Genomic DNA, 26233 nt, shown 5'->3' with positions numbered 1-26233 from the left:
CTTTCTCTGCATAAAATCGTGTTATGCGCTGGTTCAGTATGAATATATACTTTAATATGTTGCTGTCAGGTATGGAAATTTACTTGTAATACTTACCTGTAAACAGAGATGTTGCTATAAACACTTGATTTCATTTAATTAGGATTCCAATAACATCTATTTATTTCGATGTACTGTTGTAACATTAAGGTGGTGGCTCTTTTTGAACGAATCGTTCTAACGGAGTCTGTTGAGATTTTTTAAAGTAAACATTCATTTGTAAAAAGTAATCAAAATTGTTGAGTAGGTAAATTATGATTAGATGTGAAATATTTGTACAGGGTTGTGAATAATGATAAATATATTTTAACGCCATTTATAGCAATTATACATAACTATATCGGTGTAACAATTTTTTTGACAGATGTCAAAATAAAATCTTAATAAATATTCAGCGTTTTATTGCAACTATCTAAACATGAAGAAACGAATTATTAATTAAAGCAGACAATTTGTTTCTTCGTTTACTGCAAGCGACTGGACATAATAAAATGTTTGATTGGCAAGACAGTTAACAAATATTTGGTGCTGAACTCTGAAAACCTTCCACCCATGACATATTTGGGAATATAATTCGAGTGCCATATTAAATACGGTACGCACTATGGAGCACGTAAAATGTCTGCGGTACAACTACGTATGAGATCAAGACTAGCGGCTATTGGTGACGTTTGGGATATTTGTTTTTAACATTATCTGAGGCATTTACGAAGCTTCCACGATACATCGAAAACATTACTAAAATCTATTTGTACATTATCCTTAACTAATCCATTAAATATAGGTGGACAGCCGGTCCAACGCCGCGCGGGCCATGTCTCCGCACTGCGACCAGTCTTGTTCAGCAGCGCAGCTGGCGGCACTGCACGCCCAGCTCGGTGCAGCGGCACTCCTGGCACGGCGTGGAGAGCTCCGCGATGATCCGGCCCACGCGGTACATCTGCCCGTAGATGTTGCAGCCGGCCAGCTTGAGCAGGCCCGGCGCCAGCGCGGACGCGCCCCCGGGTGCGGGCCGCACGTTTTCTTGCGGAACTGATGTGTACTGCCCGAGATCACTTTTCTTAGTCACCTCAACCGATTTAGCGGGAGCTGCGGCCGCTGACGGTTTCTGGGTGGAAGTCAGTTCAATCGGCACTGGTTTTCTCGTAGGCATGGGCTTAAACGGTGCTGTCGTCGGACGGGGGGACATCGGTTTGATGGCCGTCGCTTCGCCCAGAAGCAGGTGGTCGATGCGATTTATTGCACTTTGGGGCCGGCGGGTCTCGTGCGGTGGGTGGTAGGTCGACGGGGATATGATAGAGGGCGGTTGCGGTGGTTGTCTCTTGGTTGTCGGAGCTCGTGTGGTGCTAGGCACTGGAGTTGGTAACTTCGTTACCGGTAACGGCGCGTGTTTGTGCGGTGCGGCGGTGGTCGTGTCGTACCCCTCGCTCAGCAAAAGTTTCAAAACGCTTCCAAAGGAAAACCCTTCGTCGTCATCCTCGTCGTCGTACTCCTGCGAACTATTACTGTAAGTCTCCATTTCTTCCTCGGGCGTAGTCTCTCTGCCGGGGAGGCTCACCTCGGTGGAACTCTGTTCTAGCTTCATGTTTATCGGTTGCACTTCTCGCATGTGGTCACCGATAGCGGTTGAGTAGTCGCTGGTTGTTTTTGTCCTAGAGGTTGTCGTAGTCGTTATGTAAGTCTTTGTCGAAGTGCTCTGGGATGACGCCTCTCTCGTAATTAACTCCGTGCTCATACTTGACGGCTTAACAGTTTTACTTGAGTAATCTTGTGCGCTTCTGGTCGATAGCAGTAGTGGGGATGGAGTTGTCTTGTTACCTGAAAGTAATCATAAGTTCATCATATATTTCTTTTAAAAATTTCGCAAAAGGTCCTAGAGAAGAGTCATTGTGTACCGTGGTCACAGACGATGTCCCCGCAGCAGGGATCCGGCGAGCCGCTGGCGGCGGGCTGCCGCCTGCAGGCCGGCGGTGTGGCGCACGTGCGCGGACTGCAGTGCAGGTCTCCCCAAACGCAAGTGCACGCGGAGCAAGCTATATTGATCGACTCCCCTTCAAGGACTCGGTGTCCGTCTCCGGATACACAATCTAAAAACAGATAAACTTTGGAAACATCCGCCTGTTTAGTTACAATTTAATACTGGGTGTGTTGGTAATCTGTAGTTATTTTTTTGGGTTGGATAGATTGTTGCATGGGCAGACAAACAAGATAACGGGCTCATTCTTTTACTTTACTCAGGATGAAAGTTAAAAAGAAAGGAAGGAATGAAGCTGGAAAGAAATGTCACTGTCTTAAAGTGAATATAATAACACCCGTGATCGAAATTACAATGAACTACGGCGCTGCAGAGGTTTCTCCATATCGAGTGGACGCTATGTTCCAAACCTTTAGCAATGTTATTAAAGCAATCGCGCTACCTTTGGTAGTATCTAGTTGCATGGAAGTAGTCAGATGCGGCACGACGGAGCCGGCCGGCGTGCTGGGGTACGCCGCGTAGTAGTCATCCACAATTCCCGGGTCCTTCGGTATGAAACCTCCTGCAATTATGAATCCATTTCGTAAATTTTTCTAATTATCATCGGACATGCATTACTTATATGCTGTAATTAATAACCTTCTGTCTCCAGGGGTGGTGAGAAAAGATTCACAGCTGGAGCGTCGAGTTCAAACTTGTCCGAGGTCTGTTGTTTTCCGGGGGCCTTGTTGCCAATGGACGAGGTCACAGTGAACTCGTGCAGGGACGTGATGATGTCTCCGGCACCAGGGTATTCATTTGTAAGGTCCACCTCGTGCCCGGAAGGCGGGTATTGCGGCGATTCCACTTTTTTTGATAAAAATATCGGGATTTGTGTTGGATTGTACAGATCTTCTCTCCTAGTCGCGAACGGGGCGTCCTTCGCTTCGAAGCTGGGATAGTACACAGGGTACTTGTCCTGCCGTTCCATCGCGGGGTACGCATTCTCCTTCGAGGTCACCTCGTCGTCGACGACGGCGTCCGCGGCCACGAAAGGGATGATCCTAGAAGTTAAATTTTTTCTCTATTACCAACGCATTCAGGTCTACATTACCACCAAAAGTTGACTGGAAACGTATGCTTTTAGTTGTTAAAGACCACTTCTTATACTTATTTTCTCTACACAAAACTGGAGACACACATTTCGTCAATTTGGCATTATTTTTCCTTCATATTTTCGTAAGGGTCCGAGGAAGGCTTCCTCAGAGCGAATATTTGGAAAAATTATGAGAAAATTAATGGAAATCCAAAATTTTTCTCATAATCATTCATCATCATTTCAATTTTTGGACGTTTATGCAAAATAAAAAAGCTGTCCTACAGCTGCCAAGCTTCTGACAACAATTAAACTAAAAAAAGTCACTGTTAGGTGAGAAAAAATTAAAAAAAGTTGTTATACCATAAAGCGTTACAATAAATAAAATATGACCACATTATCATTACTTACGCTGTGTATAAAATAAAAAAATATTTTTCACAAGTAATCTTTATTTGTTAATGAAATATAGAATCAACATATAAAGTGAACGCTCTGAAATTAGTTACTAGACTGGCACAGGTCAGTTACGTTTAGCGGTTCGGAGACTGCCGACTCAGTTAAGTATAATAATTACCGGCTGCCACGTACTTTAAGTTCGGCAGCGACGGCGGCAGCGTGGGCTTGGTGTCGTTGTACTCGTAGTCCTGGTTGTTCTTCTGCGCGTCGCCGTGGGCTGCCGTTGTGGCGTGGGTCACAACCGTCGCCGCCGCCGCCGGCTGCGGCGCGACGGCAGCCGACGCGTTCGATCGTAAGGAACTGATCAACGAGCTGGTCACGTTGATGGTGTAGGACTCGTTCTCGTCGAAGTCCTCGCTGTAGTTCCTGTCCGTGATGATGTCGTTGGGGTTGTAGGTGTGCGCTTCGAAGGCCGGCGCGATGTTGGGTATGCGCGGCTGGATGTCCGAAACGATCGCGTACTTAGCCAAGTCTGGTAGCTCCATGGAGTTCGCGGTTAAGGTGGTGGAGGAGAGCTCCGCCGTGCAGTTTATTGTTCCGTTAATGATAATCTTCACGGAGCTTTCTCGCGACTCTGCCGCATTATTTTCTGTATACGCGTTTTTTGTGGCGGTATTGGCGGCCGTGGCGGCGGTGGCAGCCGTAGCCGCCGTGGCGGCAGTGGCGGCCGTGGCGGCGGTGGCGGCTGTGGCAGCGGTAGCGGCTGTGGCGGCTGTGGCAGCTGTGGCGGCTGTGGCGGCGGTGGCGGCGGTGGCGGCGGTGGCGGCGGTGGCGGCTGTGGCAGCTGTGGCGGCGGTGGCGGCGGTGGCGGCTGTGGCGGCGGTGGCGGCGGTGGCGGCTGTGGCGGCGGTAGCGGCGGTGGCGGCGGTGGCGGCTGTGGCGGCTGTGGCAGCCGTGGCGGCTGTGGCAGCCGTGGCGGCTGTGGCAGCCGTGGCGGCTGTGGCGGCTGTGGCGGCGGTTATTTCTCTTGCCTGTGCGTTACGGTACCATCTGTCATGGTAACGTGTCGATATGCGGGCGTTGTACGCGTTTTTTGTGGCGGTATTGGCGGCGGTGGCAGCCGTGGCCGCCGTGGCGGCGGTGGCGGCCGTGGCGGCGGTGGCGGCAGTGGCAGCCGTGGCGGCGGTAGCGGCTGTGGCGGCGGTTATTTCTCTTGCCTCTGCGTTACGGTACGATCTGTCATGGTAACGTGTCGATATGAGGGCGTTGTCAAGTATTGGCTGCAGATGGAACCCGGGTAGTCCTGTAACGAAAAGTGTATTTAAAATTTGAGTGCATTCGTGTGTGTAACGTGTCTTTAACGGAAAAAGTAAAGAAAATTAAGACTTTTACTTTTGCTTCTTAATAAGTGGATGGAACTGGAATTGGATTGAACTCACTCTGTAACGGCAGCTGCAACTTAAAACTACCAAGATCTCAAAAGTACCTTGATCTAAGAATCCACAACAGACTCAGGCGGTTTTTTTTTGTGTTCACTTTGACAGTATTCTTAATAGAGAAGTAGAACATTAATTACTGAACTTTATTATCACTTAGAAATCCTTCACACTGCTATAGGATTTCTTTATAGTGTTTGATAATAAATTTCTCAAATTTGTTACACTATCATTCAGAGATGTTACACGGGAGTGTATTGCAGTGCGGTACACTTGCCAATAAAAGGTTTACTTGTTTTGTAAGGATATTACTCTTGGAATTTCTCTAAAACTTATTTTGAAATTTGTTATTATTATATTAAAGTACCGCGTCGCTGCTGGTGGATGCACTGGTACTGGTGGGGGCAGCACTGGCCGGGCTCCAGTAGCGGCTTGCAGCCCATCAGCGGCGGCGCGCACGCCGGCGACTGACAGCGCACGGCGCCGCGCAGGCAGAAGCACTGCGTGCAGCTGTCGCCCTCCTCGGGGGCAGGCACGCGCTCCCCCTCTTTCACCCACTTTCCTTCCACATTGCAATCTGGAATTGTAAATAATAGGTATTTACTTATTGATGTATTTATTATTATATAAATAAATGTAAGTATATATGTTTTATATGTATGTATGTATGTATGTATGTGCACGTTTACTACCAGTTATTAATCCCTCCACTGTCTCCATACCATGTCTGGAAGAAATTGCCTCGTGTAATTAGACCGCCCATTGTACTAGCTATTATGACACTACGCATAACTTTTCTATCGTGTACAATAATGAGAGTATTGAATTCAAATGTTTTGGTCAGGGCGGGAAGCTAAGCCGCGTAACGTCTTTACGTATACGTTTTTGAGAATCTCTCGCTTACCCTTACATGTGGAATAGGGATTTTGTTCACAAAAGAAAATTATTTTTTCATTTTTGATTTTTACTTCATTTCCTTCTCTCGTAATTTCTTCTGTTCATTATCTTTCGTTCTTCACAATGTCTATCACTATTCTTTACATTTTATTCAGACTTCCTCTTACATCTATCTCTTCCATTCCCAGGATCACATAAATTCGTTTCGTTTTGATCACAGACTCAGTTACTGATGTACGACTTGCGTCCGTATCTTGTTTTTGTTTTGTTCTTTTTAATAACCAAATATATTAATTGCAAATTTAATTTCGGTTTGTATTTAAGATTCGCAGTGTTGAGTACCTTACACATAGTTAACGTTAGGAATATGGAGCGATGTTCTTCCTCGTCTAAAGCCATTATTGGAAGCCATAGGTCACGACTGACTTGAGCGTGACTTTAGAGAGAACAAGTTTATTTTCCAAAAATCGTACCTTTCAAAAGGAACCTTCGTTCAATAGAGCTTACTAGCCTGAAATAAATAAATAAATAAAAAATATCGTCCTGTTACCGTGCTGGTGGAGCTCGTCCATGTCCGCGTCGCCGTGGTCGCAGTAATAGCGCTGCGGGCAGCACAGGCCGGGCGCGGGGTGCGGGCGGCAGGCACGCGGCGCCGGTAGGCAGCGCGGCCGCACGCAGCGCCGCGCGCCGCCCAGGCAGAAGCATTGCTCGCACGCGGCGCCGCCGCCCATCGCCGAACCAGCCGCGTACGCCGTGCCGCCCTCCACGCACACTGGAAACACTGTTTGCACAGACCGTAGAAATACCTCTCCAACTACATCTACTTCAAACATATCTATATATGTAAAACATAGACGAGTTTGTTTCAACACTTATATAACTCGAGATCTGCTGAACCAATTTTCATGGTTATTGATTCGTTGGATTTGTCTCCGCCCCGAATAGCAGAATACATCTTAAAAACAATGAAAACTCGATATGTGTAATGAATACTTAATCATTTCAAAATATGCTCATTTAATCATTACATGTCAAATATTTGTTGTCCAATCCTGTCAAATACTGAAACAACTGGTACTGTTATATTTGTTTGTTTTAGACATTAATTTGTGTAAATTATTAATAATATAATTTTAAATTTCCGAAAATACTAAGATTTATTCTACAGGTTAACGAAAAGTGTAAATGTCTTTTTATAGGTTGTCTATGATTTTTCTTGATAAGCTATTGTCTATGTCTCGATAGTTCAGGCACTGTTATTATATTTGGTTGTTTTATATAGTTTTGTGCGAGTGCATATTCAGTGTTACTATTAATAACAATGCCGCGTCCTAGAAGATCTAATCTTTCCGAGCGGAGCCGTAATGCAATTAGGCAACGGAATGTCGCGAGTCAATTATCTGACGAAGAACGAGAAATTGCAGAAGAGCGCCGCGTTAGTATGGTCCGACAGATCTATTCATTACATTCATATGCAATCCAAAACTAATGGAAATTATTCAATTGCTGCTACCCTGACAAACATCAAGTGATCGACACGACATCACCGCACGTGTTTTCAAGCAAAAAATTCGGTCACTAATAAATTACATTGTAAAACAACACGTCTTTGGGATTAATGAATTTATTATCGACTGATGATGATAAATTCATTTAGTTTCAGGCTAAGCGCACACTGCGTTCAGCTGCTTTAAAGGAATGTACAAATGGCAAAGCCTGGGGAGTCTTTTTTTAAATAAGGATGGTCCAGTTGTTCTATGCTTTCAAACTTTTTATAGCTCTGTAAGCGGTGTTTTATTGCTTAGTATACTAAGGTTTAGTGATCGCATACCGTGCGCAGGGGACGTCACCTCTGGAAACACGTCGTCACTGATGAAGCCTCCGCGGTCCAAGTCTTCCGTACCACCTGGAAATAACGGTTAAAGTCAAAACGAGCAAATCTAAAGATTGGAATGGTATAATTCATTTGTTAATTTAGAAAAGAACTAATGATAAGATAAAATTAATACGTTTAAAAAACTTTTAAGATAAACGGTTTTTTGATACCCATATTGTGGTAGTTGTGGAAAAATATGTACCTAGTCCGCCATATTGGAACGGCGTCCATTTTAATTTTGACATAATCATCGTGTTTTACTAGTGTAGCCCTTTCATTTGATACCCATATTGAGGGGGTTAAGGAAAAATATGTAATCCGCCATTTTGTATCGGCGGCTATCTTAGATTTATAATGTTATTGATTTTATTATATTGTATTGTCATCTAAATTAAATGTGTGTACCAAATTTCAGATCAATCTGACAACGGGAAGGTGCTTAAATTTCAATTTCTAATTTTGACCTAAATAAATAAACAAATTCCGTACGGATCGAACTAAATAAAACCGTTTAAAAATAACAAACATTGTCTGTTAGATGGTCTACTGTGACCGGGGTATACATATACAATGGAGACATACATGGCATGATAATTCAATATATCTCCAATTGGCATTCACACGCACTTTTCAACTGACGATTATTTATAACAATATAAAAAGGTCAGTGTAGTCAGTCTGTGAGTAAGCTGCCGCCGGCTCGGAAAAACAAATGACTCAACAAACGACAAACACGGAAAAACAAAAAGACTCTTATTTTGTTTAACAATGTATAATGTTTACATTATAATATTAATCTACGCATTTCAACTTTAAACACTTGATTATTATATAAGATATATTTTATAATATATTTTTAGATTAAAAACTAAGAAAAAGAAGGACAGAAATCTTTTGTGGGACTTTATAATTTACGTGTACACTTAATGTTCGATGTGTACATAATATGAGGCCTACGCAGACCGTTCGACTGAGCACACCTTGGCACTGCAGCTCGGGGCAGCAGGCGTCCTGGCGGTGCAGCACGCGGCAGCGCGGCGGCGGCGGCGGCAGCGGGGCGCACGCGCGGCGCCGGCACGACACCGCGCCGCGCCCGCAGTGGCAGCGCAGGCACGAGCCGCGCGCACTCACCACCGCGCCCTCAGCCACCAGCTGCCCCTCGAACTGGCAGCCGCCCGGGGCGCCCGCTGCCGAAACAACCGCCCATCGTATAGTACAGTGTAACACGCAAAACAAAAAGGGAAGAATGATAGACGAACAGAGCAAAAGGGTAAGAAAGAAGAAATGAGGTATAAAAGAATGGAATGAAAGATCATGTAAAGAATGGAAGCAGAGAACGGAAATAAAAAAAAAACTAAGTGAAAAAAAAATGCCCAAAAAAGACCCTGTCCCACCACAAGATAGGGGTACGAGAGGCCCCCAATAGCAGGGGTCATTAAGAAAAAAAAACACGCAAAACAACTTGGACAGTAAATCGAAAAGGAACCGAAGTAATTAACAATAAGAAAAGCAATGAAATTTGTTTTTAAAATCCGATAATTTGTTAAAAAAATATTCACGTTATTATTAATTAAAAAGATGGAGCGTTGACAATTATTATAAAAAAACTCAAATAGACGTGTAATACGAGCACTCGGAGACCTTTTAACGAAATTTTCAACGAAATTTTGGTTAACTTACAAGCACTCCTCGGTTTACTCGTCACGTACTATGTTTTAACACAACAACCGATTCGAAAAATAATTCTGTCAAAGATCTTTTAGTCTTCAATTGTGCGATCAGGTCGGTTAAATAACAGCGACACTTTATGAAATAATGCGATAATTTGATTTGTTATGAAAACATTGTTGCAGCGGGTGTACAACAGACGGTGCCTTAAAACTAATTTCTGATCTTAAATCAGTGGCGTACCTAGAACTTTTGCCGCCCGGGGCGATCTCCAGTTTGCCGCCCTTTCTATTATAAGTCAATCAAATAGTGGTTTTTATAAATTAATAAACAAATAAATAATTAACACATAAATAAATGATTAAGTTATTTAATCAATATTAATTAATACACAGAGTAAATTTTTTAGACATATTTGTATGCACTCGTAAATATATTTATATAATATCTACTCTTCTAGCTTTCATAATAGAAAAATCGTGTATAATGCTCTCAAAATTTATATTATTTGTAATTTCTTGTTCTATTGACAATATTGCAAGATTTTTTAGTCTTAATTGACTCATTGTAAAACAAAGATAATTTTTTATCAACTTCAATTTTGAGAAGCTTCTTTCGCAACTAGCGACACTGATTTAATTTGTTAAAAAAATTCTTAACAAAATTACAATGTTGGGAACAGAATTTTCCAACCTATACTGCTGAATAAATTTTAGCAGATCAAGAGGGCCTTTCTCCCCGTTTTTCTAATATTTTGCCTTTTTTTTTAGTGAAGGTACGGCCATTAAAACCTGGATCCTTTTTCTTTCAATATGGAACTGTTCTTTATCAATGTAAATCAAGTCATTTATTTGACATTCAAATTCTTCATTTAGTAGGTTACACGGTTTTACATGCAACTGATCGAAGCGTTCTTTTATTTTTATCCTTTAAAGTTCTGTTCATAGATGAAAACTTTTCTCTTCGTACTTCTTCTTCTAAGGATAGCCCCACGTCTCGCGAATTTCCCCACTCATATTTTTTCTCCTTCTAACTCGACGCTCAGTCGATATCTACAACTCTTCACAAATTATTTTGGCTGCTATCACAGCGTTTTGTACCAGCGTATCTCTTTATTCTATGAAATGTGTTTGCAAAGCATTTAGTTTTATATGGCATTGGTGGACATTTAACCCTTTTACTTGCAGGTATTTTTGAGCGTCCTTAATTTCCAAAAGGACGGGTTCCCATAAATTAAGGTAACATAGAAAAGAAAAAGATTGCATAGAATTGAGTAACATTCCAGCATCTGATCTCGTTTTACTATTTTCTTCTTCTAATAATCATAATAATCATTTATTATTCAACAAAGAAAATAAATATGAAATGAATAAGTTGCTTTTTACAACTATAAGTAAATATAAAAAATGCCGCCCCTAGGTAAGTGCCGCCCGGTGCGGACCGCACCCACCGCCCCCCCCCCCTAGGTACGCCACTGTCTTAAATTGTTGCACTTTTTTAAGTACAAAAGTCGGTCGAGTCGTTGCGCTATTAACCTTCCAAGCTTTATTAACATCATAACTCAGAGTCAAGTACACCTATCCTCCGATTTACGCGGTAGATACGTTCTTGAGAGAAACGTGTAAATCGAAAATTAAAAAATTTCAAGTCAAAACCGTGTAAATCGAAAAGCTTGCAGAAAATGCATAATTTTGCTATTTAACCATTGTGATTTTTTTTTTCAATATTTTAAGGTGTACACAGAACAGAAGAACAAAAAATAAAACTAAAGGTGTTTTATTATCCTTTATCACTGTCAGAAATTACTCTCATTCTTTTTTCGGAATCGAAGGTTCGAATTCACTTTCATCACTCGAAGTTATTTGTGCCGATTCGATGTTTGAGGCAGAAATATTTACATTAGGAGAAGTGGTAATAAAATCGATTATAAACAATTGCTTCGAATTTTTTGTAAGATACTTTCTTTCTTCTTCATATTGAGCCAAGTCAGCAAATAAGCTCGGGATTCTCCGTGAAATGTGTACACAGTATGTTCAATCACAGTAGCATTTAGTAGAGTGCCATAAAAAAAAACTTATTTGGATAACCGTGTAAAAGCGAAAACGTGTAAAACAAGTGCCGTGTAAATCGGGGGATAAGTGTATTTGTAAGTTGTAATGAAAACTGGTAGACAGTGTTTTGGTGATGAACTAAACATTTTCGATTATTGAAGTGTGTTACTTGAAAATAAGTTATCACTGGCTAATAGTAAATTATTAGCTAATAAAAATAACACACAGTGTGCAACAACTTTTAATTAGTCAACGCGCTGGACCTGAATGTGTTGATTGGAGCAACGAATGCACTTACAGCTTCACGTTCACTTGATGATCAGTAGAAGTGATAAGCAAAGTGTGACTCACCTGATCGACTGGCAGCCCTCCGCGTCGGCAAACTTTCTGATTCAGTATTCTGGACTCCTGAAACATTACATTGATCTATTACCGTTACATGATGCTTATAAATATTTACAAGCGTAATTATTTAAAAAATAATTGAAAAAGTTTTTAATTCACCTAACCGCCAGTTTTTGACCGAAATAACGCTTAGCTTAATTATTATTATTATTTCTTTTGTATTATATATACATCTTTTAACGTTTGATATTTTTAATTAGTAGTTGTTTTGAAATGAAGACTTTCGTATTTATTTTTTATTATTATTTCTCGTGAACTGAAATCCGATTAAAATGAGTTGTGTTTATTAATGATTTCAAAATACATTTTTTATAAAATTATTGATTATTTCTCATAAGGACATAATAAATGTATTCTATGAAAGCCTCTAGCTAGCTGGAAAGTAAAGATGTTTTGGACGAAATGAATATAGTTGTGTAAATAGACAGTACTGTGAACTATTTGAAATTGCCAGGAAGAGATTTTATACAAAAACCCTTTCCATAGTTTTGTTGAAATTGTAGTAAACGCTTTTAGTGATGCATCAGTAGCGTAGACATGATAAAAAATGTAAATAAATTGTTGACATTTTCTCCTTTTGGCAGTTCGCGCCGGTGTACAAATATCATTACGAAGATGAATGTGAATATTTTGAGTTAATACGCGGTAAGACGAAAAACGTATTCGGTGACCGCAATAAAAAAAACAACGCGAAACAATCCCTACGCAAAAACTGCGTGTTTTGCCTCTGACTATGACATGAAAAAAAGTTCGTACAATTTCTCTGCAATTTTATTAATGAATACATTCCGAGAGTTATAATTCGCTTCTCTATCTCTTGTGCCCTCGTACATACCCTGGAAGCGGCAAATGAAACATTTGTTAAAGAAAATATATCCAGACTAACAATTGACATATCCAGTAGCTTTGATGTCTACGACCAATCTATTATTGTACTTTATTGATTGTTGTTCTAACAATAAGGCGTTAGGAATGACAGATCTGCCGCCGTACAATGCACAAGAGCCTTTATGAGAAAGAGAATAATGAATAATGTGTACGTGAGTACCAGAGCACTGTTTACGCGATCATATATAATATCTAAACATATATATAATATCTAAACATAATAACAACGATATAATATCTAAACATTTCCTTGTAATATATGTAAGAAAAGGACCAATATTTAGCCACTTCCGCACATGCAGCGGAAGTCGTGCAATAAAATGCACCGCCCGCCAGCCCGCTGATAAATGCGTATGCGGCAAACAATGCGAATCACACAACCGCCACCACCAACTCAATTACTCAACACGTGTTTCACCCCTCCACGGGGCATCTTCAGGAGTTATGTTACACCGATTAGTGCCAAACAAAGAGTCCAATATTTTCTTGTAATATATGAATGGATCTTTCTTTCTTTTGGTCACGCCGTAACTTGAGAAAGACTGATCTCATTCATATTTTCATAAGTTTCTTAATAAATAGTAACAGCATTTTTTTCTAAGAAAAATAAAAAGATAACGAAAATATGATATCTGTCTATACTATACTTAGTCAGGCCATAAGCACCGTTACAAATAAAAGTATCCGTTAATTTCTAAAAAAATATTTCATTGTGTGATTGTGTAGAGTGAAAAAGATATGTCAACGTACTAAACTAGTTATTCAAAGAGTCCACGCTTAGCTTTAACGCGCACTTTTAAACGGCCGGGCCTCGCGTCGATGGATCCCATTGGAAACTTTGTCACTGCTGCCTTCAAAGATTTCTTGAGCGACTCAATATTTGGGTGACGCTTAGAGCAGGCCATGTCCTCTAGCACAGACCACAATTTATAGGTCAAAGGTTTTAAGTTCGGACTAGCCGAAAGCCAATCATCAGCCTCAAGTCTGAACGTTTTGCTCAAGCCAAATTTGGGCAGTGTGCGCCTTATGACCCGGGACTGAATCCTGTTGGAATGTCCACACTTCGTTTTTGAATGAGGTGTTGTTGAGAATTTAAACTACCGCTTCTAACACGATCTCTTGATACCCTTTGACTGAAGTTTTCACTTCTTTTTTGCAATAATGTAGTTTTGTAACCCCTGGGTAAGAGACACCCCACCAAACCATGACGTATGCTGAATGATGGCCTCGCTGAACTTTGGCCACTACCTCGGAAGTTTCTTTAGAACTGTGTGCATTCACATTTGATTATTTTGCTTCTTGTAGTGCTACTCGATTGTAAAAAAAATTATCGGTAAAGATAATTTTTCTGTGTTTTTCGCCCGCGTATCGAAGTAACAGCTGTTTTGATCTTTCGACTCTCTTTTGTTTTAGTGCCTGATTTAAGGTATGTCCTGTGTATCTCCGGTAAGTCCCTAGACCTTAGTCTTGTTTGATGGTCCTAGAAAATGACCTCGGTAGGATTCTCATTTCTCTGGAAAGGATTTTCTGCTTCCTTATAGGATTTCAACGAATTCTGGCCTTGACTGCATTAACGGCCTGATTTGTTTGAATAGACTGCGGTCGGCTGGACCTTTAATGTTCATCAACAGACATTGTTTCAGTGTACCTTTGGATGGTACGGTACATAAACATTCGGCTAATTCCTAGCTTTTTCGATGTATTAAAAACTTCGGCTGGCTCCTTACCTACTCTGTACAGCGCATTTACTGCAATTCTTTATCTTAATCTTTAATGCCCCGCTCCGTTTTCAAAACAAGGTAATATCTGCATATGTATCAGTTTGCAATGAACTTCGCGCATTTGACTGTTAATGCTTTGCATATTAATATTGTCATTTTACAGCGACATCGGCCAGTATTTACCGATAACAAAATAAATTTACTTATTTCATATTTATTTAATGAATCTAAAATAAGTAAATTGGTTCATTTTATCTACCGGTGTGCGACAGGCCCGTAACTTCTGTCAGTGCATGGTCTGTGAGGACAGCTAGTAATTAATGGATTGTTCCTTACGCCGTCGAACGATCGATGATTACGCCATCGTGAGATATACAGTACAATTGCACTAACGTAAAACACACAGAAATGATCATAACACTGCTTTTACAAAATCACGTGGGAGATCAAAAAGAACCGCTTGTTAGCTATAGCACCCGTTTATCTTTCTAAATCAGATAAAATAGGCTAATTTACATCCATCGCCGAGGCCTTTGAAGGTGCCCTCGCACAACAAAAAGGTCTATGTTTAGTAATAACGATAGGAATTTAAAATTTTGAATCAAACTGTAACACCAACGAATATGGCAAAGCAAGAGAGACGTGTGAAAGGATTGTTGACGAAACGAGAAGAATAAAATATAATGCAGGTAATGAAAAAAGAAGTAGGAAAAGAATTTGTGAAGGACAAGTTAATAAAAAATTATTGCACTAAAGGGGTAACAATGGGCGCCGAAAATGGTGGTCATTAAAAAAACAGGTATATGTTAAACGCCACCTGCACTCGGTCTCCTTCAGCGAAGCTATAAATACCAGAGAACAAACAGCATTTATTCACGACCAAAGAAGATAATTTAAAAATACGTTAAATTGATATCGACTAAAAAAATTCCTTTTGAATATAGAGATCAAGTGTACATTAAAAGGCACAGTAATAATATATGAATCCCATCAAAATTTACCCAGGATTCGTGCTAGCTGCTAGGGTTTTGGCTACCTTTTGAAAAAGCTATATCTCGCCTACGGGTACATTGACATGTATGGGTCTATGTTTTCTATTAGTCTTCCTTGCTAATATGGAACGTATTTGCAACTTCCTACACCTTCATGAAATGTCGAAACGAATTTCCAGATAGAGAAAATCTGTCCAATCCACAGGAAATCTGCTCCAAATGCCTGCCTGCCCTCTCAATCTGTTTACGAAATACATCCTCCTAATTTATTAAAGTTTATCATTTCAACATCCTTCGGGTCATACGTTGAGTAATTTAAATTGCTACATACGTGTAGTCAAAGTGTACTGACTTCATCTCGACTTATCTTTCATGGTAATCATTTAAAACTTATAACAGGCAAATAGAGAATAGGCACCAGCAGTATTCCGACCGTTCGTTCAATAACTCTACTATTTTTTTCACGCTTTCATACCTCTCCCGTGAAGTTGTAGATGTAGACATTTAATAGAATCAGGCGTTACCTCGCGAAAGTCCATCCTAAGTAAGAAAAGGACCAATATTAAGCCACATCCGCACATGCAGTGGTAGTCGGGGGGATCTTCAGGAGTTATGTTACACCGATTAGTGCCAAACACAGAGTCTTCGCTAATCGGTGTAACATAACTCCTGAAGATGCCCCGTGGAGGGGTGAAACACGTGTTGAGTAATTTGGTGGTGGCGGTTGTGTGATTCGCATTGTTTGCCGCATACGCATTTGTCAGCGGGCTGGCGGGCGGTGCATTTCGTTGCGCGACTACCACTGCATGTGCGGAAGTGGCTAAATATTGGTCCTTTCCTTACGTAGATGTAGACTTTTTACAAGTAAGGTATACAATAAAATTTTCTGTTTGCTTTTAATTTACATTTGTATTTCTTCCATCTTCTATTTTCCTGGACAATTCGGCTCTAAGTTCACATTATTTATTTTCTTCTTCTTGCCCGCTTTTCATTATTTTGTGGAAAACCATACGATTTTATAACTGTTTCATCATATATACTGACTTAATCTATCTTTATACGGTACAATTCACTTATTTTATTACTGTTTTTATTTCCATAATGTATGCGTGCCATCTATTCTCAAAACAGCACACTATTATATATTTTTTAGTTGACTATGTTTTCCTTGTTCCTATTTTTATTATATTTCGTTCCGTCACATATCGAGTCCGGTCGCAGCCGCCAGGTGGATAATAATCCTATTTCCGGCTCTCGGGTCTGTGTTTGTAAATGAGGATAAACATATCTACTGATAACACTGATACCATTAGTACAAATGCGTAAATGTATATATTTTTTACTTCTACGAATTACGCTCAACTGTACCTGTGTTAGTGTTTATTTAATTTTTATTTAATCAATTATCGTATTAGTATTATTAGCGTTTTATTGTAGTTCCCCTGTATAGTTATGTATACTAGAAAATAAATTTAAATTACAAATCTCCTTCTACCCCTTTGCCGGTGGAATTTCATAAAATCCGTTCTCATTTGATCTTTTCTTGGTCATATTAATATTTCTTAGAATCGACATCATGACATAGACAGAAATCTCTTAAATGCATAAAGATTTTAATTTAATTTATTAAAAACCTTTAGTTCATTAATAATTTTATGTAAAATTTATAAGCAACAGGAATTCTGCGTAGCAATAATTTTTATTCCAACTTATATTCACTGCAGGCAGTGGTTATTATCAAATACCATTTCAGGACACGCTGCGGGGCAGGTGTGGGTCATCGGATCCCACCGCCGCCGCGAGCGACCGCGCCTTTAATTATGCACGGAAATACCCGGACCGTGTACTGTGGCTGTGTGGGTGGACGAGCTCGTGGGTGGTCCGGACGCGAGACCGCAGACCGCAGACCGTAGACCGCGTGCCGCGCCGCCTCGTCTCACTCCACGCCGCGCGAAATTACCACAGACTATGGATAATCTTTGTTCCCCTTTTTACGCTGGATAGAAGCTATTCCAATCGATTCTTTACTGCGCCGGCGCTCGCAATAAATTATTTCATTGTCTTACTTTAGTAAGGTATGGAAAGCGCTTTGAAAGATAAGTGCTTTGTACAAATATGAAAGGTCAAGTCCGTTCTATGAACTTGACGTCGTGAAGAGACACACAACGCCATCTGTTGGACAGTTTCTGAACTACTACCTAAAACTTATGTTTTCTAGTTGTTAAGACGAATAATTATCGATATATTAAATGTTCACATAATGCTCTAGAAACGCCGAGCAATTCGTCTATTATTTATATTTTCAATAATCCGCCGAAATACTTATGAAAATATTACCTGTTACATTTTGTTACTAGTGTTTCATTGTACGAAATAAAAATCTAATCTTTTAAAAATTGTCGGTTTTAATTCAGGCATTAAATAAATAAATAAAGAGAATTATCTGTAATACAATTAACATTTTCTATTACGCAACAACAAACAACAATGCTTCCTACGAGTTTCACTGGAAGTTTAAGCACAGCAGAGAATCGAACTTTATGCTACTGCAGATAGGCCCCCCCCACCCCTGGTGTAACGCACGCAATTCGTCACATTAATAACTGAGCTGTTGTCGCTTTAATAATAACCAATTGTTCAAAATTCGTTCACACGGCCAACAAAAGGGAAGAATACATCAAGTACAAAATCCTTGCTATAAAAACCGAAAAGTAAAAAAAAAACTGCGAAGGTCAACTCCGCAAGCCGCTGGCCCATAACTCAGTGACGTGTTTTTATAACGACGAACTCCGGGTCGGGATGTAATTTTCCTTTGTTTAGACTTTTTGTTTAATTAAAGTTTCTAATTTTAATAATTATATTTTATTAAATCTAATTATTGAAATGTGTTATTACACAGCTCCTTATAAATATTATAATCTTGAGTGACGTAGGTTTTTGTAACGACAGATTTAAGCTGGATCTTAAGCCAGATGTGGCACGTTCTTGTAAGAGCCAGCAGGAGACCCCAACGTAATTAATTCCTCAGCTAAGGGGACCTTAAGTTGAGGCACAAGGCGTCTTTGATACTACTACAATATACAAGCCAAAGCCTTATCGTAATTCAGACCACATATGACCATAGATCAATAGCATACTTCTTTTTTCTTTATCTTCTTAATGACTACTACACAGTGTTTTTAACATTCACCCGGCCTTCCCAGCCCTGTGCCGAAGTTAACGAACAACGCGAAAGACAAAGCGAAAGTGTCCTAGCTTTATGGACAATGAAAGAACAAGAAAGGTCGCTATTAAAATGATTTCGAGTGCATGCTCTCGTTTCAATTCAACTGTATGTTCTCGTACAAACAATGGAAGTTAATTAGCCGGTCCAAATATTCGCAGCAATTTCCCAAACCGTACGCTGGTTATTCATAAGACAAATTCACGTGCTGGGAAATAGGTGAGCAGGCAATTGAGACGAAGAAACCGAGAAAATTGATGAGACGTGCGGGACAGACGAAGCGTCGTTTAGTATGTAATGTACAGGTGCCCATGAAGTTTTGATCGTGATTTGGCAATATCGAGTCGTGGTCATCGCTGTTTCAGGCCACAGACGCCCACTGAAAGCCATGGCGCTCTCCAAAAGATATACACCTTACTCGTCATTCTTGCCAGCCGGGTTGGCGATCTCGGTCTGATATTATTTAACGCAGAGAACGCTGAGGTCTATCATTTGGAAACTTATATCCGAGCACAGACAATTCAATATAATTAATGCAAAAAAGTGAAGCCAAATCTCAGTCCTTGTCCTTGTTGTCGCACTGAACATTGAACGTTTTAATGTAAAAAAAAATGAAATAGACACACAAATTTGTTCCTGAAATGAGGAAAATTATAATAGCTGCTATACTGACTGGCCACTGGAAAATTGATACGGCTTAGCACATTATTACATGGGCTATATGCTCTATGATTTAACACGCCAGCCAGAAATGCCGTATGTTACAAGTTACAGTAGAGCATCTGTACTGCCATACCATTTGATGCAGATATACAGGAGTAAAAGGTTTTTAATGTTAGTTTCAATAATCTGTACTACGAAAGCTAGAGATTCTTTGAGAAATGTTTAGCGAAGAAAAAATTATGGAAATACATAGTCTATATATATATATATATATATATATATAAGAAAAAAAATAAGCTTGTTACACCTTTCTCCAGGCTTCATAAAATCAGTAACACTTTTGTGGGCAGCCCCGTGTAAATTCTCTGAATTTAAATGATTATTTGTTATGTGTTATATTCTCTAATATAAATAGACCTTGCTATAGAGTACAATGAGAAACCATTGCTAATGTGTGTTAGAGTAATATAAATAATTATTAAAACGAAGTCGAAACTATTGGTGTGAAAGTCGCGGAATAGGCCATTGTACGCGCTACGCAGAGCGCGGGGTGGCGTTCTCTAACTGTACCCCGGGACAATGGCATTCTCACGGGGCGCGCGGGTGCCGGCGGATGCGCCCGCTTCCGGCACCCGGATGTCGTGGAACCGCTCCACGACAATAGTGTTACGATTTGAGGAGAGGGCTGCTCGTGCAAACTGTTATATTAGATATAAAACCTTTCTTGGAAAAAGTTTCATAAAATACATAAACATTTATAAAAACACTCGTAATACACCTATCCCCCGATTTACACGGTACTCGTTTTACACGTTTTCGCTTTTACACGGTTTTCCAAAAAAGTTATTTTTTTTGTTTTAATAACCGATTTTATTACCATCTCTCATAATGTAAATATTTCTGCTTTAAACATCGAATCGGCGCAAATATAATAACTTCGAGTGATGAAAGTGAATTCGAACCTTCGATTCCGAAAAAAGGAATGAGAGTAATTTACTATTTTTTCTTCTGTTTAATGTATATTGCAATTAAATTTAAAAAAAAAAAACAGTTTTTCCGTAAAATTATTAAAAAAAATTACAACTGTTAAATAGCAAAATTATGCGATTTCTGCGAGTTTTTCGATTTACACGGTTTTGACTTGAAAATTTTTGATTTTCGATTTACACGTTTTTCTCAGGAACGTATCTCCCGTGTTAATCGGGGGATAGGTGTATATATTAAAAAAAAAACAGCGACATAAAATGGATAGCAAAATTAACGAACAAAAATTAGTTAGTAATTTCTTTAGGCTCCATAAACTTAGTAATTTCTTAAGGCTTTTGTGGAGGCTTTTACAGTAAACTCTAATAATTATCGATTCATAAATTTTATGAACGTACCAAACAGAAACTAATGAAAAATCATGCTACAGTGCGCACAAATTTAAATTAATAACACTACTGTATTGGATGTTTATGAAAGTAATCATAAAAACACTAAAATGATTTCCCTGTGGAGCCTTTGCAAATCGGGAGATATTTTTAAGTTGAACAATCAAAAGAGAGCGAAATTTGATTCCAGCTTCTATTAAGGCTCTTCTGGCGTAAGTAATCACTACAAATTATTGAAAGAAGACGATATTATAAATGAATGTTTACTATTACAGCTATGTTTGTAAAGTACAATCAATAAAAGATTGCTGAAGTGATAGAGCTGACATGCGACGACGTATATCTTTAAGTGTTTACATAAAGACTGACCACAGGCGTACCTATGCAACTACTGTGTACTACAACTACTGTGTTCCTGTAGAATACACTGTAAAATCGTCAGACATATAGCATCGCTGCGCCGAATTCTGTTTGAGAGAAATTTTGGTTGAACTTTTCCATTCGAAGTGGCTTACACTGTTACCCCAGAGGCGGTTGCATCTGCAGCGTGCGGTGGATGTGGCTTGTGTTGTCGTCACATCGTCCGGACACTTGAGCAGGTACCTCGGTCTCAGGGCGGGTCGGTATTTAAATGTATCGGGTGAGTATCACCGTATGTAGTTAGGCGTAGAAAGGTTGCGCTAAACGCTCATAACTGAGACATCTTCACTCCAACTGAGCGACATGCATAGCCAGAGAGCCTCAACAGCGGACCGCGGAGTGGATTCTTACACGAACCACATTTAGTATTGGTTTCCGATTGCTCTTCAAGTATCAGCTGGAAACGAGCACGTCTAAATGATAATCGTGACAACCGTAGGGCCTGAATAGCGACGCCGCGCAATTAGTCAAACGCTCATTTGTTACGGCGGCTGACAACGATTGTCGTCGCATTGCCGACCCAGTTTCGAGTACTAGAACGACTACAGACAGAGCTAGAATTGGGTCCCAGCACTAAAAGTGCAACAGGATGCAATAATCATTATTTCAGCTCAAACTTCTACTGCTACACTGAGGCTTCCCCTATATCGTCGTATATATGAACCATAAAATCCCAGCGATTATTGTAATCGCTATTGGAATTGTCAACTGCCAATTTAACTTACAAATCTTTTCGCGTGTTGAAAAAATAGAAATAAAGTTCTCTTCTTCTCTATTAAAATAGTGAAATAATTCGAATAAGAAAAAAAAAAGGAAATTATGCTCTTTAAGCACCAACTAAATTTAACATTTTCAATGCGCAGACAAAAGTCTGATCAGTAACAATGCTTCGGTGAGCGCTGAGCTTCAAAGATTAAAGCATCGGAGAAAAGTTTCCAGACTCCCGGTACTCTACTGAATTTTGGAGAGTGTATGTCGAAATACACCTAATAATTATCCTATTTCATTTCTTCAATCAGACAACAAGACGTAAGGATTCACAACATCCGTACACGACAGATATCCCTTCCACTCGGACTAAGCATTATGAACCACGAGCATTATGAGTCGCTCGACGAATGGAATAGGAGGTATATACTATATATAATTATATATTTTTTCTTTATAATTATATATTATACTATATATAATTATAAAGAAAATATGTGTTAAATATATGAACTATAAATGTAATGTTGCAAAAAAATGTGATATAAATAAAATTGTAAGGAAACCTAGAATGTAGTGGTTGAGGATGAATGTATTGCTATTATGGAATGAAAGAGAAAGATTGGGAAAATTGTAGAACGAAAGAAACAGTACGACAGATAATATAATACATGAAAGAGGAGAATGATAATAATAAAAAATTATATGTATAAATTATTAGAAATATAAAGTCCCTGTACCACACGAGATAGGGAAACGAGAGGTCCCTAATAGCGGGGACCATAAAAAAATAAAAGCATTATGATATTGCTTTTATAGTGCGAACAGCCAAGGAGTGGAACAAGCTACCGGCGTCTTTGTTTCCAGGCAATTATAACTTAATCTTCAAGACAAGAGTGAATAGGTTTCTTCTAGGCAAGCATGTACTATCGTAGACCTCGTCATTGCTTAACATCAGGCGAAAGATTCGCTTATAAAGGACAAAAAGATAAAGGGTGTGGGTGAAGTGTATCCATATATTTTGTTATCAATATTTGTGTTCACCTTGTACAAATTCGTATTGTGTACAAGGTAATTCAAAGGATCGGTGTTATTGTTGTTTATTAGTCACTTACTGCACATATTGCACAATAATTCTTTGTTAAAAAATAGTTACATGTCTGCGTAAACAAGTTGGGTCGACAAGAAGAGTCAAATCTCTTTGGATCTCTTAAAAGCTTTCATAGCCCTCCTTATTGTCTTGTATATATAGTCATGCTTTCGTATCTTATTATTAGTGATAAATAAGACACTGCTATGTTGGAAATATATCACGGTAATAATGAAACTTTATAGTTTTATTGAATCGCCATGACGCGCCAAGTCCTTTTTGACATTCTTGTGGCGTGCGTTCGGAAACATGCGAATGTTACTTATGTGTTTTTCGTCTACTGGTATAGCTCTGACTTGTATTGTCTGATGTTATGTGATGCGACACGCTGAGTGGAAATCTATTTACTTGTGACTCGATGAGATCCTAGGTATAGTTAGTTGGAGAAAATGTCGCCGGTGGATTGTTTAATATCTCGGCTGTTTGCATTAAAAGTTATAACCAAAACAATTAGCACGCGTTGAAAGGTATTTCAGCTGTCCGATGTAAGAAAGTGGATAGGAGAATCAATTGATGAAACTCCGACTCTCGCTCTCCAAAATGCAGTCGAAAGAACAACGATAAACTGGCGACTTTTCTATGATGATTTTGGATTGTTTTTCATGAAAGTATTTTGTCATAAAATAAAACATATCTTATCAGTAAATTCTACTTCAGTATCTTCGTTCTTTATAATTTACATCATTATTTTTTTTGTATCAGTCGACATTCTTTTATAAAGCTTATTCAATCTATCCAACGGTACAACCGAAGAAATCACTGAATGTGATAAGATCGCCTATAAGTTTAAACGTTCAAAAGTCAAGTAAATATTAGATAAATCTTTAATATTATCGTTTAAATAATGTGCGAAAATCAATATAAATACAAAAAAACACTATTGTGTGTTACGGTGAATGAATCCATTAAGTGAAATTAAAAAGCAGGCATTCTCACCGTGTTTGTATAGAGTGGCAGTATAAATATTTATGTTTTAAATAATGAATATCATAAGCGAGCTAATAGCTTCGGAAACAAAAATAACTTGACGTGTGGCTCGAGTCACGAGCGCGCGTTGAACCTTTTTGTAGGCAGCGCGGCCGCTACACCGCCGCAGCTTCAATCAAATGTTCGACAGGTTAGCTTTTAAATGCAGTACCGGCTGTAGCAGATGTACATCACAAGAGTTTTAGTAGTACAGATGGTGTGACGTAGGTACGGTTTTAGATTCTTAATAAACATGTTCAGTGCTATATAAAAAGTAATCATCGGTTGAGAAAATATTGTTAAATGACTTACCGTCAATATCATTTGTGTAGAAGAAAAATGTAAATCATAGAATTAAACAAATCGACGTAACAGTACTCCCTGACGTCGCGGACGAACCGAAATTATTGCCGATTGACAGGCCGGTCGGTCAAAGCTCGTGCGGCAGGAAAGCCTGCGTCGCGGCAAAAACGGACTTTAATGCGGCGGCGACATAAACAACCCGCGACCAAAACAAAAAGATTACCGCGCTTCCAAATAATCGGGATGACGTTCGCCGTACGAAAAAGGCGATGGGTTCAAAAACTGGCGGCGTGAGGCGCGCTCTTAACATATATCACTGGGGTCGTTGACCGTATATTTGCATGGACAAAGGACCTGCGCAGGCGCACGCCAGCAGCAGGGCGAGTGGCAGAACCGGAGCCAACATGGCAACGTACGTCGCCGACCGCGTTGCGCGCTCGACTGGCTGCCGCCTGCGCCTACGGCTGCCGGCGCGCTGCCGCTCCGCCGCGCATGCCCGTCGAGCCGCTCGGCGCGCGCGCACGATTCCCGTCATTTTCGCAATCCTCCCGTCGCCTGTAATTACTGTAATTGCAATCTCGTTTTACTCCATCACGTATTGAAATCCTTTTCGATGCCTCACATGCCGCTGCACATTTTTATTAAAAAACCTTCGCATCGCACGTGACGGTCTCAACAATTTTTTATTGTAAGACACGTAATCTACATGACCGAAGGTGGCCGAAGCGGCAAGAAAAAATATGTTTTAAAGGAACAGCTCTTAGCGATAAATAAATAAATATTCGCTTCCGTCGCGCCCGCCGGCCCGTATTAACTTTTTGCCGCGCCGGGCTGCTGCGTTCTCGGAAGAAACGGTTTATCTTCTGCGCAGATGAGATAAGGATCAGACCAAGAGAAGTCTATTCAAGTGCTTCGGATGTCGTTGACCCCGGCCAGATCGCTTAGCTAATGTCATCGCGCGTCTGACCGAGAACTGAGGTTTTAAATATTTTTATGTTTTAATTGTTTAATTTAATACTTTATAATGTACGCGCTAAAGTATCGGTTGTCTGCGCCGCAGTTCACGTACAAATTTCTTTGTTATTTTTTGTAATTACTTAGATTTCATCAAAGACAAAACGCAAAGACAAACTTTTCCTCTCAATAAAACAGCTTTGTCATGTAAGCGGGAAAGATGTTCAGATGCCTTTTACCATCATCCTCTCCGAAGAGCTTTATCGTAAAATCTATCCCAGAAACCTCCTAACCCTTAAACCTCCTAAACTTATTTAACTTGACCGGAATTACCCCGGGACACTTCGAGTCTCGACGATTGTGAAAGGATTTCCCCGAGAGGTATTTTCCGCAAGCTCCACTGGCAACAGCTAATATTAATTGCGTGTTTACATTTAGTACGGAGCGGTACAACCCTTCTTGAAAATAGGCCTTAACATTAGCGACCTGCAGCAGAACAAACCTCGCCTGCCCTGCTGCAGGGTTTACGACTGACGCGTCATCTACAGGTCTGCCTGCATACAACTTCCTTCTCCACCTGCTCATCACAGGCGCTCTTATCTGTTACAACAACCACGAAGAGCTTCATCGGATCGTATATCTTATTTCCTATTGTCTAAAGTTGTATGCTGGCAATACAAGAAATTAAAATATAAAACCTGTTTTATTGTGATCTCTTTATCAGCTAAATTAATGTCGAAATAATGAACTACATATTTTAGCAAAAAAAATTCTTATTCATAGGGCACCAGTTTACAATAACAATCGGATTACATTCCAAATATAGTGTATAAGGTGAACTACATTTATTTATTAAATCCTGATAAACCTGTTTTTGGTTTTAATTGAAGATAAATATTGACAAGTACAGGTGTTTTAATTTACCATATGGATTGAAAGACAAAACGATGTGTGATATTTTCACTATTTACCTTGAAATATTTCATATAAACCTTACAGAGCTTCTTATCGAAAATTAAATGGAAATGAAATGGACTGAATTGATCATGCC

At 39.7% G+C, this 26233-nt stretch overlaps 1 protein-coding gene across 1 annotated transcript; it reads right to left on the bottom strand.

Moving 5' to 3' along the window:
- Nucleotides 1-184: 184 nt before the first annotated feature.
- On the bottom strand, nucleotides 185-24656 carry LOC137930404 (mucin-19). The gene is made up of 11 exons (XM_068773646.1): nucleotides 24583-24656; nucleotides 11768-11824; nucleotides 8678-8884; nucleotides 7653-7727; nucleotides 6372-6602; nucleotides 5292-5501; nucleotides 3681-4791; nucleotides 2654-3057; nucleotides 2457-2576; nucleotides 1935-2126; nucleotides 185-1857 (listed from the first exon to the last, which is right to left on the bottom strand). Exons 1-11 carry the CDS (start codon nucleotides 24632-24634, stop codon nucleotides 881-883), a joined length of 3636 nt encoding a protein of 1211 aa, XP_068629747.1. The 5' UTR covers nucleotides 24635-24656; the 3' UTR covers nucleotides 185-880.
- Nucleotides 24657-26233: the final 1577 nt, after the last annotated feature.

This window comes from Battus philenor, unplaced genomic scaffold (genome assembly GCF_028537555.1).
Source record: "Battus philenor isolate CCGP_79_NKW_IND1 unplaced genomic scaffold, ilBatPhil1.0.hap1 SCAF_6, whole genome shotgun sequence".
In the NCBI taxonomy this organism is placed as follows: domain Eukaryota; kingdom Metazoa; phylum Arthropoda; class Insecta; order Lepidoptera; family Papilionidae; genus Battus; species Battus philenor.
This window is presented reverse-complemented; position numbering and strand designations above follow the sequence as displayed.

Coding starts and splice junctions, on each gene's coding strand:
- LOC137930404 (XM_068773646.1), bottom strand. CDS start 24,634: ATGTTGGCTCCGGTTCTGCCACTCGCCCTGCTGCTGGCGTGCGCCTGC. Junction 11,825..24,582: donor GCTGGCGTGCGCCTGCGCAG/GTCCTTTGTCCA, acceptor GTAATGTTTCAG/GAGTCCAGAATACTGAATCA. Junction 7,728..8,677: donor CCCCGAGCTGCAGTGCCAAG/GTGTGCTCAGTC, acceptor CGTTATTTCCAG/GTGGTACGGAAGACTTGGAC.